This window comes from Xenopus laevis, chromosome 3S (assembly GCF_017654675.1).
Source record: "Xenopus laevis strain J_2021 chromosome 3S, Xenopus_laevis_v10.1, whole genome shotgun sequence".
NCBI lineage: Eukaryota > Metazoa > Chordata > Amphibia > Anura > Pipidae > Xenopus > Xenopus laevis.
The window spans coordinates 18,917,771-18,932,116 of NC_054376.1; the positions used below are offsets into that span (position 1 = coordinate 18,917,771).

At 38.8% G+C, this 14,346-nt stretch overlaps 1 protein-coding gene across 6 annotated transcripts in view; it reads left to right on the forward strand.

Moving 5' to 3' along the window:
• The window catches only part of sting1.S (stimulator of interferon response cGAMP interactor 1 S homeolog), a 61,554-nt gene that overhangs the window by 25,287 nt on the left and 21,921 nt on the right, over positions 1-14,346 (forward strand). For all 6 annotated transcript variants that reach the window (XR_005966561.1, XR_005966560.1, XR_005966562.1 and 3 more), the window contains exons 5-6: positions 5,085-5,193; positions 5,809-6,047. Coding sequence is in view for 2 of the 6 variants with exons in the window: in XM_041588052.1 (XP_041443986.1) it covers positions 5,085-5,193; positions 5,809-6,047 (348 nt within the window). In the remaining 4 variants the exon portion in view is untranslated. The remainder of the gene's footprint in view (positions 1-5,084; positions 5,194-5,808; positions 6,048-14,346) is intronic.

A 14,346-nucleotide genomic window follows, 5' to 3' on the forward strand; every position in this document is an offset into this window, starting at 1 on the left:
TAACTGTCCAGTGAGTTTGCAATTGATCCTTGGTTATGACCCATGTGGCCCTCCCTGAAGCCTCTGATTAGTTACTGCCTGGTAACGAATCAGTGAAAACCAAGAGAGCTGCAAAGCAGGAAGTCGTGTTCTGGCTATTATGTTAGAAATCCAGTCACTCCAACCTTTATATATAAAATTTTTTGATAACTAACTATATTGAAACATTTTTTATTTTGCACGGCCTATCTATCTACCCAGTTTTTATTTTTATACTGAACAATTCCTTTTAAGTTTGTGGTTGCTGTCAGAGAGTTTATTTATAAAAACAGCTAAATGATAGAATAAAACAACAGTGTATACATTCTACAAAGAGAGTGATAGAAATTAAGGTGTGGGTTATTCTGGAGTTGCATCAACTCAAGATCAACAACATGTTGCAGAAATACCGCTTTGTTTTGCAGCTCCATGCCAAATGGCTAAAATTGATATTATAGATTCATTTTACCAATATGCAATTAAGCACCAGCAGTATCGAACTGAGGGGGTCTGGGCCAACTGAGCAGACGCATCAGGGCCTGCACACACTCACCCTGGGCTCCAGACCATCCCTCTTCCAACTCCAGGGCATTCCCTCAATAGCCGCAACCTTCCTCCACCCCCCCCCCCCTCCTGGCAGCATGGGGGAGCTCATCAGGTTTTTTTCCCAGTGTCCTGCCAGCCCAGTCCGACCCTGTGTACCTGGATATTTATAGCAGCACATAAGGCAAATTACACTTTGAGGTTATTATGTTTTGGTAGCCAAGGATGAATAGAATTTAACAGTCTTTATTAACAGGTTTATGCAGCCATTACACAACAGTAACTTCCAACTTTATCACTCTTAAGCAGTATAGAAAGTACTATGTATACACAGGATAACTCATATGCACAGTGACACCTACAGGCCCTTTGTATAAACACCACATATTCCCCCTATTGTAGGAAAGCATTTGGGCAAATGTAATAAACAGCAACAATTAAACAGTATGCATCTTAAAGCAATATTATGCATTATTCACATATCACATAGTCCTTGGTCCATGCAGGTAGTTTTATGATTCTCTCAGTACGCCGTACAACTTTCTTCAGGCCTGTTGCAGTTGGCATCAGGAGTAGGAAAATGTCCTTCATCAAATGGAGCTTCTCCAAAGTCATATCTAGCAGGAGCAAGACAACTTGCATTCTGTATACGTCCATCAGACACTTCATATGTGTATGGTCCTTGCTGGCGTCTCACTTTAATTTTGGTATATTTGCCATCATTGGCAAATATATCAAACTTCACTGTAATTATTGTCCCTCAATTTATTAAGCAATTTTCATGGAAATAATTAATGCAACATTTAGGAAATAAGATTTGTTTATCTGTCCCAACTTCTATACTGTAGACATATGTTCATAACATAAACACCATGTTCTGGTTAAACAGTTGTGCAAATCACTCCCAGTGTGCCATTTAGAGCCAAATCCTACAAGCTATTTATTGTATAGATTTTTTATTTGGGAAAAACCAAATCTACATCTAATCATTTGTGAACCTTATTTGATTACGAAACATCATCAGTCCCACTTAAACTTCTATGGATATTACTATTTAAGATATTTAGATCAGGATGGGGTGGGTAGATTGGAAGCCAGTCAGGAAAACAGTGCTGGTGCCACAATGCACCAAATTGATCTAAAACTTTGAAATCTATAAAAAATTATTCTCAACTTACTCACTGTATTCCCTTTAAATCTTCCCTGTCTCTTTAATAACCAATACAAAATTTGGCTTTTATTGTAAAAAATTTACTTTCTAATGTTTGGGCCATATACAAAATATTGCTTATACATTAGAAACCATGCTAAACCATCTATAGACACAATTTACAATTTATATTAGAAATAAAACAAGATATAATTCTTCTGATATTTATAATTCCACTGACAAAATAGCTATTTAATAATCTTACCCTGGAGTTGGGAGTCGAAGATATTCTACAGTATAAAACAGTTAATACATATTAAACTTCTCTTTCTGTGCTATACAGTAAAAACACACCCCAATAACAATTACAGTTTAAAATGACTGCATATTTCCATGTAAATATTACTTTCTCAAAAATTGCTTACTCAAACTTTCTCAAACCTTTAAGGAACCTTTAACATTTCTCTGGCCCTATTCAGTAATTATTCCTTGTTTTCATTAACAAGGAGTCACTCCTTTTGTCTTCCATCCTGGGTCTTTTATAACGACAGACTAGTCTGTCTATGGGACATTGGGAGTGGCCATGCTGTGATGTCTCCTATACTTATCAATGTAGCAGCTGCTTCTGTAAGAGTGTTAAACATTGAAGCATGGACAACAGCTCCTGTATCTAAGTATTGAAACTTATTTACAAAAGCACCATTTCTTCAGGCACTTGATCATCTTTAATACCCATAACCAGCCTGTAAGCTGGCTCAAATATACCCATAAACACAAAGGGGTCATCATCTATGGTGGTCTTAAAAGAACAGTAACGTCAAAAAATAAAAGTGTTTTAAAGTAATAAAAATATAATGCAGTGTTGCCCTGCACTGGTAAAACTGCTGTGTTTGTTTAAGAAACATTACTATTGTTTATATAAATAAGCTGCTGTTTAGCAATGGAGGCAGCCATTCAAAGGAGAAAAGGCTCAGGTTACACATCAGATAGCAAATAAGCTCTGTCTGTCTAATGGTGTGATCTTTTATCCATTAGTTATCCTGTGCCATATAGCCGTTTTTCAATTTCCGCCATTGCTCCCCAGCAGATTGTTTATATGAACTATAATAGTGTTTCTGAAGCAAACAGATCAGTTTTACCAGTGCAGGACAACAGTACATGATATTTTCATTACTTTAAAATACTTATATTTTTTGGTGTTACTGTTCCTTTCAGATCATTAAGCAGTGCAGTGTTAAAAAAACTCTTCTCCATTATCTATATAATTAAGCTGCAAAAGCCTCTCCCTTCTTGTGCCATATATTAGATTCCCATCTATATCAACCTCTAGCTCAGTCAGTGGTATTGATAACCTATGGGAAATCTTTATTGGCACCCAAAGTTTAAACACTTTGTTCTTTTGTTCCTCGCTTGAATTATATTTTTCTATATGAGACTCAAATAGATCAGAAATCATGAGGACATTTAACTTTGGGTTGAAATGTGGAATCTTTTCCACAATTTTAAACAACTGTTTATTAATTTTTAATTGCAGTTTTGCCCTTTCATAGTCTAATTCTGGATTATTGAGATCTGGGACAAATATCGATCTCTGTTCCTTTGTAATAACCAAAACCTGGTTATTATTCCTTTGCAAAACTGCAAAAACTATTTCTGACAGTCTAAGTTCATGCTTAGAAATCTCCTTAGTCAAATAATCAGTACTAACCCTGTCACTTTTTCCTCATCTGGAGTAGTAAATTTTCCTACATCATTTTCCTTCCTCTCCGAGCACATTGACGTATTAAACGTTTTCACCAATTGCATTACATTGAATTACATGAATTTTATGTTTCAATCTGGAAAATGAAATATCTTTTTTCTTTACCAACATATTAGCATTCATATATTGAGTATACAGATCTGACCATATCTCTGCATCAGACATAATACTATGTGGGATATCAAACTTGAATTTGCTCTTACTAGGCAAATTATCAAGAAAATCCATACTCACTAGAAAGCAGAATCTTTCTCACTGCGCCCGCGATTATGTCAACGCCTATAATACTTACAAAAAACACTTCTACTCTTTTACTCATATAGACATCTGGAAGCTTTAGTTCAGCTACACACTCCTGTCCCCCTTTGAAGCTGACAGAATGTGTATGTATATATATAGTGTCCAGGTCTATAATCTGACTAGACTCGTCATTTGTGGAAAATTCAGTCTGTTTAAATAATTTGTGTAAGTTCTATGGTTAACAAACACCACTCACAAAGGTGATATTTTAGTATATTTAATGTGTAAAAATTTGTTACAGAAGATACATAAAAATTATCAGATATTTAGCTAGTAAAATGCTCTATTGACTAATACAAAATAATACAAAAATGTATGTATATATTAATATGTTGTATAAAAGTTTTGTCTGTATTGTGTGAGTAAGTGTGTATGTGTCTGTGTCCTCTGTGTGAGAGAGAGAGAGAGAGAGCAAACCTCTCTTTGTCCAGGGATATATTCAAAACCTGTGGGATACACCTCGACCCAACCTACCAATAAGACATTCCATATGTTTCCTGAAACCTAATCCCATTCCAGACTTAAGGAACAAATGGAGCTCAGGAGGTGTAGGGGTCCCATGAGGCCCTACATAATGAGAAATTTCAACATATACTGTTAAAAAAAAATCTTATTAATGTGGGGGCCCTATAATTAATTTGCTGTGGGGCCCAGCAACATCTATTTATGCCACTGTAGGGGACCCTAATAGGCCATAATTAATGAGCAATTTCAATACATACTGGTAAAACAGGACAACCTCTGGATATGTTTGGGGTTGGGGGGGATCTAAAATTAATTTGCTGGGGGACCCAATATCATCTATTTACGCCACTGATACTTTGTATGAAACCCATTAAGAGAACACACTTAAATAGAGAGCTAACATACTATGCTACTCAGACACTTTCAGAGTTTGGCATCTGACTTAAACATGACACTGACAGGGTGATAGATCTGTGAAGATCTACTGAAAACCTCCGTTAAGAAAGAGCATAGAAAGTCATCTTCAGCTGAGTTTGACCCCTGTTTCTAGTCATAACAAACCATTGCTGTTATTGTTTTGAAAACTGTAATTCCTGGCAGGGATCGTATTATTATTTAGACTAGTAATGTATAATAATCTATATCGATATTTCGGCAACAACTAACATTGCTAACATTTAGCAGGCTTATTTGTTACTATGACCAGGTCTGATAACCCGTATTGGTTGTGGTTCTTTATACATTTAGCCAGGTGAAGGGTAGCTGACATGCAGTTGAAAGAGCTGCAACACTCACATGTTTCTTTAAAAAAAGATGAAAATAACATTAACATTGTATTTTGTCCAGGGCCCAACACCTGCAGCAATTTCAGAAATAACTGAGATGAAACAACTGAATGTTGCCCATGGGCTAGCATGGTCCTATTATGTTGGATATTTGCAGTTTGTCTTACCAGGTAGGTACAAGGGAACAATGAAATAAAAACTACTGCTGTTCATTTAGAAAAATGACCTGGATCATAAGGAATAAGTGTAAGTGTCCTTTAGGACTGTCCAACTAAACCAGTGTCAGGGACCTATCAGTTCCGAGTGCAGGGTAGTCTGGACCAAGGAGGAAGCTTTAGGGCAGAGTTCAAGTTTGCGGTAACCAGGGGGATCAAGAGTAATCGTAGTAAGAATTCAGGCAGTAATTCAGGCGGCTAGGATCAAAGTCAATAGATTCAGGCAGAGTCAAAAGTACAGGAAAATACTTCCAAACAATTTAGGAACACCCAGGAATACAAACCAGTAATTCCCATTATCGGGCATTGAACCTGTGACCTGAAATTTCACTGTGTTCCTCGGCATACCGATATCACACAGCCGGTGCGATGCAAAGACGTTAGTGTGCGGCACTGGGCGCCACCATCTTGGATGGGGAGCAGAGTGCTCTGGAACGGAGGGCTCCCAGCGATCCTGGCAACCAGTTGGGCACCCAATAAAATACTGTTGCATGTATGAATAGGAAATGTTTAATTTTAAGTGCCTAGACTGTTTTCTATGCAAATACTTATTATCCGTATCATTTACAGCATTAAAAGAATCCATACAAAAATTCAACAAAGAAAACTACAACTTATTGAAATTTCCAGAAACCTGCAGGCTGCATATCTTGATTCCATTAAGCTGCAGACTATACGGAGATCTAAAAGATATAGATGAGAACATCACATTTCTCAAGGAGATTCCCCCACTTTGCCTTGACCGTGCAGGGATTAAGGGAAGAGTATTTAAAAATAACGTGTATCGTATTTTGGATGAAGATGGTCGGGTAGGTTTTAATTTACCTTAACATTTTACCTTAACAGTCCTCATTTTTCTGCTTGTGAACTCAGGTATCAAAAGGGTTCCCATAATGAATCTGAAGCATGCAACTCTTCAATGTATTCCTTACATTCTCTAATCTCATGCTTTGTAGTTTGTATGATTTGTTCTTCCCTTCCCTTATCCTCCCTTCAACTTTTTTGACTCCTTCTCCCATGTCCTTTTGACTTCTTACTTCATCTGCACCATCGGCACTGCCATCATGGGTCTCATATACAAGAGTAAACTCTATTCTAGAAGGTAATGCAATTGATAGAATTATTTCTTGGTTTTACTGAGCAAATGTAAAACTTATTGGCTAAATAATAAATAAAATAAAGAATATTTGCTCCAAAGTTTTTCCATCTTTTTTGGAACTTTTTCAAAGGTATCATGTTAAATTTGTTCAGAAACCTTTTGTGAGTTATAGAAATATATGAATGGGACTCATAAAAAAGTGTACTGTATACTGACATTATTAGCAACAGAATTGATTTGTTTTGAAAAAAAATCCATCGCGTTCATCCCCTCCAAATGATCCCCAGTATATATATATCACAACATCACAACATAACTCAGCAGGGTATTCCACAACCATTTATTTAAATGGAATGTAGGTGTCACTGTGCACATGAGTTGTGCTGTTGTGCTGTGCATGCATAGTACTTTCTATACAGCTTGGGGTGTTAGAGTGAAGCTACTGTTGATGTGTAATGGCTGTATGAACCTGCTAATAAAGCACTGTTATACTCTACTCATCCTCGGGAACCAAAACATAACATCTTGGCGACGATGTGTCTTTTCTACCTCTGCAGCAGCCTGCAGCTTTTCTCCCAAATCCTGGTGAGCCTACCATACCTTTTACTGCTTGGATCCGTATGTTTGAAAATTACATTATTGCTGCTGAACAAGGGAAGATTTCTGCTGCTAGAAAGCGTGCTTTACTTATTCACTGCCTGGGAGCAGAGGGACAGCGTATATTCTAAACATTACCATTAGCTGATGATACTTATGAAACTGCTCTTACTGCTATAAAGAACTTTTTTGTGCCAAGAGTAAATGTGGTGGCTGAAAGATATAAATTCCACAAACGTGGACAGCGTAATGCCGAATCCAGAGAACAATGTATAGCAGCTTTGAGAGAGCTGGTTGTTACCTGTGACTTTGGGAATCTAACATGCTAAGAGACCAAATAGTGGAAAAAATAAACTCACCTCGCATTAGAGAGAGACTGCTCCTAGAGCAGAATTTAACCCTTGCAAAGGCTATTACAGTTGCTCTGTCAGGAATGTACAGACTGTGAATCCAGCAATGTCGCCTAATAATAGTGGCCTAATAATGCACAGTCACAGGCAAAATACAGTGCTAAGGAAAGTGATTCACCTACACTGCAAAACCGTGCAGCAAATACAGATAAAAAATACTGCTTTCACTGTGGTTCAACACAACACACTGCAAATTATGCTACATGTCCTACAAAAGCTGTACAGTGCCGTACAGTGCAAAATGTGACTTTTACATTGTGAATAAGGGTGCTGCTATACTTGGAAGGGATCAATTAGTTGATGGTCTCATTGCTACAGCACCAGGGCCTGCCACACAGCCAGTGTCTAAAATTTCATCACAACTTGGTTGTGCAAAGAACTTTGTACACAAAGTTCAGTTGAGACCAGATGTAAAACCAGTACGCCAGAAATTAAGGCGATTTCCCTACTCTATAAAGAAACTGGTAGAGCAAGATGTGATTGAAAAAATCACAATCCTCCAAATGGGTTTCACCTTTTGTTGTACCAATGAAGAAAACTGGAGGTATTCGATTGTGTGTTGATCTTCTTGAACCTAATAAAGCAGTTGTTATGGATAATCATCCTTTGCCACACATAGAGGAAAGATTTTTAGAACTCCAAGGAGCAAAATTATTTTCTACTCTGGATCTTCAGAATGATTATCATCAAGTATTACTGCATTAGTAAAGCAGAGACCTCACTGCATTTATCACCCATGATGGTTTGTTTCAGTTCAAGCGTGTACCTTCAGCACCGAGTTGTTTTCAAAGACTGATGTCTTCTATACTCCATGGCACACCTGGTGTACAATGCTACTTGGGTGATATAATTGTCTACGCTCCAACTATGGCTCTTCATGACAAATACCTAAAAAATGCATTGATTCTGCAGGACTGAAACTGAACCTTTCCAAATGCCACTTCAGACAAACTCAGCTGTCATTTCTGGGTAATATAATTTCACAAGATGAATTACAAACTGACCCTGGCCATGCCAACGCTGTTACACAAGCACGTACTCCATCTGATTTTCAGAGCTTACAAGCTTTTTTATAGGTCTTACTTCATGGTATTCTAAGTTCATTACCAAATATGCTTCAGTTGTGAAGCCACTTAGAGCACTACAACGTGGAACTTTAAGCCTGGTTTGGTCAGAGACAGCTCAACATAGCTTCAAAATAGTGAAACAGTTAATTGTGAATAGTCCAGCGCTAGATTTATTTGATCAGACTATGGCGTTGGTGCAGTTCTCACACAGATCCATGCTGATCATGCAGAGAAAACTACATTTGCATACAGAACACTTACAGAGACAGAGCGTAAGTATTCAACTGTTGAAAAAGAAGCCCTAGCATGTGTTTTGGCAACAACAAAATGGAGAACCTGCCAATGGGGTAGAGAATGTTGCACTGATCATAGCCCTGTAACTATACTGCTTACAACAAAGGGACTAGGAAGAGCTGGAATGCTTATAGCTAGATGGTCAGCAAGGCTACTGAATTTCAATTACAAAATGCAATACAAACCATGTTTGAAAAATGTTACTGCTGATTGTTTGTCACGTTTACCTTTACCTGCAGCTTCTGATACACTAGATGAGGACATAGAAGTTGTAGCACTGACTGATTTACAGTCAGTTATATCTGCTGATTTTGAGCAAACTTGCCTTACATGTCCAATTCAAGTAAAACATCTTACAAAGCAAATGGTCAAATGCTGAGAAGAAACTCAGTTCTGATCTTCAACCTTACTACAGGATTAGACTTGAACTGTCCTTAGTAGATGGCTATGTTGTCCGTGGAGCTCACCGCTTACTGGTACCAGAGACCTTGCGAGAAAAGCTCATACAACTTGCACATGAGAGTCATCAAGGAATTGTACGTACAAAACAAAGACTACGAGAACTATACTGGTGGCCAGCAATGGATGCCGATGTGGTAACTGCCATTCATTCTTGTGTTACTTGTCAGAATCATGAAAAAACAGCTATCACACATACACCACTACTTCAGCCAGTACCATTTTCTAATTCAGCATGGGAAAAACTTGCCATTGATATTGTGGGTCCTTTTACAGATGCGCCTATAGACTGCAGATTTGCTATAACCTTGATAGACTATTACAGTAAATGGTCTGAAATTGCATTTGTTTCTCATTTAACTTCAGCTACAGTAATGACATTTATTTCTACAGTCTTCAGCAGAGAAGGTAATCCAAAGGAGTTAATATCAGACAACGGACCACAGTTTGTCTCATCTGAGTTTGAATTCTTTCAGAGAGAGCGGAATATTGTGCATAGGAAATCTTTAGTGTATTACCCACAAGCAAATGGAGAAATCAAGTGATTCAACAGAAGTCTGAAAGAAGCACTACAGAGAAGTGCACTTTCAGCCTGAATCTATAGTCAGAATTAAGAAACCAGGAATACTGAAACAAGGACAATCTAAATTTACTACACCACTTAAATTGAGACGCCAGCAAGGACCATACACATATGAACTGTCTGATGGACGCATATGGAATGCAAGTCATCTTGCTCCTGTTAGGAATGACTTTGGAGAAGCTCCATTTGATGAAGGACATTTTCCTACTCCTGATGCCAACTGCAATAGGCCTGAAGAAAGTGAACCTATAAGGCGTACTGAGAGAATCAGAAAACTACCTGCATGGACCAAGGACTATGTGAAGAATGTATATTCTTGCTTTTAAGATTCATTGTTGTTGTTTATTACATTTGCCCAAATGCTTTCCTACTACAGGGGGAATATGTGGTGTTTATACAAATGGTCTGTAGGTGTCACTGTGCACATGAATTGTGCTGAGCATGCACAGTACTTTCTTATACAGCATGGCTACATGAACCTGCTAATAAAGCACTGTTATACTCTACCCAGTTCTCTAGGCAGGTAAAAAAAAACAAAAAAAAACAACATATATATATATATATTATATATATATATATATATATATATATATATATATATATATATATATATATATATATATATATATATATATATATAAATATATATGTGTGTGTGTAGACGGACAGCACCTCTCCTCCAAAGAAGCTAACTTGTAGCTGCCCCTGTGCTTGGTATAAACTTCATACACAACTGGAACAAAAAAACAGCACCAAGGGACTTCTTGTGCAAAAAAGTTCTGTATTTGTTACATTTGTATGCAAAACCGCTGTTTCGGTCCCTTTTGGGGCCTTTTTCAAGGTAATTATACATACACAAACATTTCTTTAAATAGATACCACCCACATCACGTGTCTGTACCTGTGACATTCATGTGTGAATTAACTCCTTGTATTGTATAGTTCAGCACAAGTGCTTAGTGTGCTCATTATTTCTCACTTTAAAAACATTTTCCCATAAATTACTTAAAAAGTGATTCTATTCCATAAAGTGCCAAGTGCTTTGGTTAGTGATTAAGTTAAAAAGACCTTAAAACCACTTAAGCCATACCTGTTGTATCACCTACAGCATATTAAAATTTTAGATACGTTTATCATATTACTGTTGCCTAAATATATACTTTATACTTTGTTGATATCTGTCAACTGCTACAATATCCATTGTGCCTCTAAACATATCAATACTGGTTACATTGTTTTACCAACATTCAAACAAATTATACTATCTTTTGATCAAGAAACGCATTAAGCTGGAGGGTATAGTTCAGTCCTTTGGGAGCCACACAGCCAAGTTCAAATGTCCAGTATGCTTCCTTTTGTAATAGGATTTGTTCAACATCGCCACCTCTATGCGGAATTTTGACCATATCAATGGGCATGCATTTAAACGCAGAGATTGGATGCAGGGGCAGAACTACCGGGGGAGCAGGGGGTGCGAGCGGGCCAGGGCCCGCACCCCCTGAGGGCCCCCCCGGCAGTCCGAGCGCCATGCATATCCCGGCCAGTTCTGGGTTTACAGAGGGGGGCGGGGGCCCGGCTGCGCGTCCTGCGCCAGGGCCCACCCCCCTCTAGTTCCGTTTCTGATTGGATGTTTAGCTTTCAGCCAATGTTGGGCCATGGGTTGTTTAGAAATATCCTGTTTAACCTTCTTGTTTTCATAGTTTATATCCAATGCTGCCCATATTGTTGATCTATGCATGCTAATTCTGTCTCTCAATTGCCTTGTGGTTTTCCCACACACAGCCCACATGGGCATTTAATCAGGTATACCACATTTTGCGATCGGCATGTCAATCTATGCCTGATCCTATATGCTTTCCCACTATGTGGATCAAAAAATTGGTCCCCCAGAATCAGTGTGTTGCACATAACACAATTGTTACACTTGAACACTCCTGACTTCACTACAACCCCTCTGTTGTATGTACATATTTACTCACTGGATCTGCTGGTGATATTTCTCTCAAATTTCTATTATGTTTGTAACCAAAACAAAGTTTCTTATTTACCACTTTCGATATGTCCGGATCGGTACTGATCAGCGGCCAATGCTGTAAGAGAGATTTTTTGATTAGTGAAGAACATGGACCATAAGTATTCATGTAAAACAAATTATCCCGGTCCCACTCACGTGTCTCTGTTTTGTCTTGCAATAAACTGATTCTATCCAAAGTAAGGGCCCACTCCATAGCCTGCATAATTAGCTCTTTAGGGTACACTCTTTCGAGAAAATGTGTTGACATGGCCTCCAGTTCCTTTTTCTGTTCTACAAGGTCACTTGTTATCCTAACTGTCTGGATCATTTGCGATCTGGGAAGCAAATGTACCAAATGTTTGGGGTGACTACTATTAAAGTGAAGCAGCGTGTTCCGGTCGGTTAATTTCTGGTGGATCCTGGTCTGTAATTTCTTGTTGACCTCATTCTTATAAACCGTGACATCCAAATAATTCATTATCAACTTATTATAACTCAATGTTAGTTTAATGGCGGATGATACCGCATTCAAATCATTTGTAAACGTCACAAGATCTTTAGGGGTGCCATACCATATGAAAAACAGGTCGTCGATATAGCGCCTGTAATAAGCTCCAAACCGGCAAAATAAAGGATGGCCTAAAAGATTCATACGTATACATAAAAATATTCGCGTAGGTGGGCGCTACGTTGGATCCCATTGCTGTCCCAGATAGCCGGATATAGAATTGGTCCTCAAACCTGAAGTAGTGGTTATATAAAATAAACCTCAAAAGAGAGATTAAAAATTCAATGGGTGGACCATCATACTGGTTACAACTACTCAGGAGGTCTCTAACCGCTTCCAGTCCTTGGACATGGGGAATGCATGTGTAAAGACTTTGCACATCCATGGTTACAAAGTAGAAAATGAATTGCTCACATTGTATGCTGTTTATTAGCTGCAAAAAATCATTAGTATCCCTCAGACATGTACTTAATCCCCGTACTACTGTTTGCAGCCATTCATCTACAGACTTTGCAATGCATTCCCCTATGGACCCTCTCACCGAGATAATGGGCCTCCCAGGTGAGTGTGTAAGGTTTTTATGAATTTTGGGTAGGGTGTAAAATACTGGCCTTACCGATTGTGTCACATATAGGTAGTCCCTTGTATCCATCCATGTGTGACTGCCATATCCAATACTTTTTTAATCTGCAATCGAAATTTGGAGGTAGGATCAAACATCAATGGTTGGTAACAAGTGGTATCAGATAACTGTAACTAATATTTCCTGGCGATAGTATGCATAATCCAACACAACACGCACGGCTTCTATCCTTGCAAGAGTATACCACGCTCGTAGCCGATGCTTAGCTCCCGGGTCTATGACGTCATGGACATTCCTCAGCAGCATACCATTAACCCGTGAAGGGGTTTCTAATGCAGACTTAATGTCGTGGTGCTTGTCAAATAACAACTCAATGTTAGTAGCCGGGGTTTCTCTTCACCTCTAACCCGGTTATCCAAGGATTTCTGTAATGGATCTCATAATGGTGTAGTGTGGATCATCAGATCTCTTTGTGTCCAGGGCAAGCAGGCATGTAATCAGCGTACTCCACTCTGTGTTGAATATCAGGTCTTGTCACTTTCCCTGGCGATAGAAGTTCATCTTGTGTAGTCAATTTGGCTCTCTGCAGTTGTTCTTCAATCAATCTGGTGGAGTAACCCCTGGCCACAAATTGTATTGCTAAATCCGCCAGCTGGGATTCCGCTGTCATTCCGCTGTCATTCGATCTGTGTTGTTCCTTATTACCCATAGGAATTGCGAAAACAGGACCCCCCGGGACATGTGAAGAGGATGGTGGGAACTGGAATGGATGAGACTGTTTCTATCAGTAGCCTTTTTAAATAGGGTGGTCCCTACCCTATCCCCTTGTCTGAATATACTCACATCCAAATAATTGATGCTCTGTCTGTCATACGTCATTGTCAGCTTAATGGGTGAGTCCATGGAGTTCAATGTCCCACTAAAGGCCAAAAGTTCAGTCTCAGTCCCCCTCCAGAACATCAACAAATCATCGATATAACCTTTATAGAATAGAGTGTGGCTACCCCCTAAGGGCAACAGTAACGTCTTCTCATATTGCTCCACTAACATTGAGAGGTTATTTGACAAGCACCACGACATTATGTCTGAATTGAAAACCCTGCACGGGTTAATGGCAGTATGCTGCTGAGGAATGTCCATGACGTCATAGACCCGGGAGCTAAGGGATACTCTCGCAAGGATAGAAGCCGTGCGTGACACATGACCAACATGTTGCGAAACAGATCTGTTGCTCTGATGCATCAATCCGTACCTGCAGTGGGGGTGACAGATGGGCAGGTATGTGCAAGTCGGGTCTCTCCCGATTAGAAGTGTATATAGGTGTAGCTTCACTTTCCCACATGAGGGTTGAGTGATGGACACGGAGATTGTGTTTTAACTAATTTTCTCAGTGATTACATAACACAAAGTTTAAGCTGGCAATTGCCCGCTAACACTATGTACACAAGTTGTTCTGCACAATATATATTCATTGAAGATGATACATACGATTTA